Below are 1,671 nucleotides of genomic sequence, written 5' to 3' on the forward strand. Positions count from 1 at the left end.
TTCTCTCTCAAAAATAAATAAACATTAAAAAAATTTAAAAGTAGTAGCTTCATTTTTGGTTCACTAAGTTTAACAAATGTATCATACTAATGTAAGACATTAATAATAAGGGAAATTGGGCATGAGGTATATGGATATTATTTTCACATTTTTTTCTGTATATTTAAAGCTGCTCTAAAATTAAGTTTATTAAGAAAACCCAAAATACCAGGTAGTGAGTTCTGGGAGATGGCAGAGTATAACACTGAACGGGAGTGGCCCTGGGGAATGACTTGGAGGAATCAATCACCTTCTCCCTGCCACATGTTCCATAAGAATTAAACCAGAGATATGAGAAAGAATAGCAGATCAGCTTGAGAGGGCTCTTTAGGGGATGTTGAGAAAGCTCCCCCTTTCTCTAACCAGAGCATCTGGACTCCTCTGCTTTCTTCCCCTCCTCCCATGGATTTGTCAGGGTGGTGCTTTGTGATGGCATGTCACTCCAGCACTACCATTGGCTGGAGTAATTTCCTGCTGACCAATAAAAGCCAAAGGGTGTGGCTCCTCATTGTTCTGGCAGGCTATATAGAGGGAGCTCAGGAGCCCTGGAGTGGGCCACTGTTGCTACAACATGGCAGAGGTTACTGAGGCCATGGAGGACTCCAGCTTGGATACAGATGGAGAAGCTGATGACCTGGTGGAACAACCTCTGACCGTCGACGTGGGGAAGGATACCCCACGTCAGTCCAACTTGGATCAAGAAGCAGAGACTTCTGACCTGACAGAGCAAACTCTGGGCGTCAAGGGGAAGAAGAAGACCCCGGGTCAAACCAAGGACCAAGAGAATGAAAAGGTCAGATTACCCTACTCATCTACCTCCTCCTCTTCTTCCACATAGATCCCCCATCCAAGACTCCTCTCCTGCCCTTATCTGGCTCAAACCCTCCCCTCAGTCCACTCCCATTCTTTTGAAGCCTCCCTTCTCATGTATTTTCCATTCTCTCCCCCCAAACCAATGTCTTTATGTGCTCACTTTGTTTTCTTACCAGGTGAAGAAAATACTCAGGAAGGTTAAATTAGTTCTTGAACAGAGTATGGAGAGGCGCAGGAGAGGGAGAAAGTCAACAATAATAGTCTTTTGGTACAGGCGTGGTAAAAAGAATACAAATCAAGAAAATGAGAATGAGGAAGACCAGTCTCCCACTCCATCTACTTCCGCGTGTGTACCAGGAGACAGACAGCTTGAAGAATCTGTTCCTTCTCCAGAAAATGCTCTGGAGAATTAGATGCCCACGTTGAGATCAAAACTTTGTGCTAATGGTTGTCTGTGGGAAAACCAAATAATGCATGCTGATGTTGATGATTAAAATACAAACAAGTTGCACAAAGGAAATGTGTGTGTATTTCTATGTGTTCTTTGATGATGAGAGGGGAGGAAAGGAATGGGGCAAGTGATTGGTAAGGGGTGAGGGTAGTATACAAGAAGGGAGAGAGGTGGAATCCTGCAAGTTTGGAGCCCAGACCAGCCAGTCATTAGTTAGCTGGACATTGGGAATAAGGACTGGATGAGGATTGGGGACTGAAGACAGATTTCCTCTATAGTACTTTATCCCACTGGAGAATAAGAAAGAACTTGGTGTTTCTGTGTGTTTGGGTGGGCCCAAATGGGGAGAGAGGTGATGTACAGGGGAG

At 44.5% G+C, this 1,671-nt stretch overlaps 1 protein-coding gene across 1 annotated transcript; it reads left to right on the forward strand.

Annotated features, from left to right (window-relative positions):
- Positions 1-579: 579 nt before the first annotated feature.
- Positions 580-1,372, forward strand: LOC115284052 (sperm protein associated with the nucleus on the X chromosome N3). The gene is made up of 2 exons (XM_029930630.1): positions 580-832; positions 1,029-1,372. The coding sequence occupies exons 1-2, from the start codon at positions 611-613 to the stop codon at positions 1,263-1,265; spliced, it is 459 nt and encodes a 152-aa protein (XP_029786490.1). The 5' UTR covers positions 580-610; the 3' UTR covers positions 1,266-1,372.
- The last annotated feature ends 299 nt before the right edge of the window (positions 1,373-1,671 follow it).

Source organism: Suricata suricatta, chromosome X (assembly GCF_006229205.1).
Source record: "Suricata suricatta isolate VVHF042 chromosome X, meerkat_22Aug2017_6uvM2_HiC, whole genome shotgun sequence".
Taxonomy (NCBI): Eukaryota; Metazoa; Chordata; class Mammalia; order Carnivora; family Herpestidae; genus Suricata; species Suricata suricatta.

What these genes read in the sequence shown, in the direction of transcription:
- LOC115284052 (XM_029930630.1), top strand. Translation starts at nt 611, where the DNA reads ATGGCAGAGGTTACTGAGGCCATGGAGGACTCCAGCTTGGATACAGAT. An exon ending in AGGACCAAGAGAATGAAAAG is followed by an intron (nt 833 to 1,028) that starts GTCAGATTACCC and finishes TTTTCTTACCAG; the next exon opens with GTGAAGAAAATACTCAGGAA.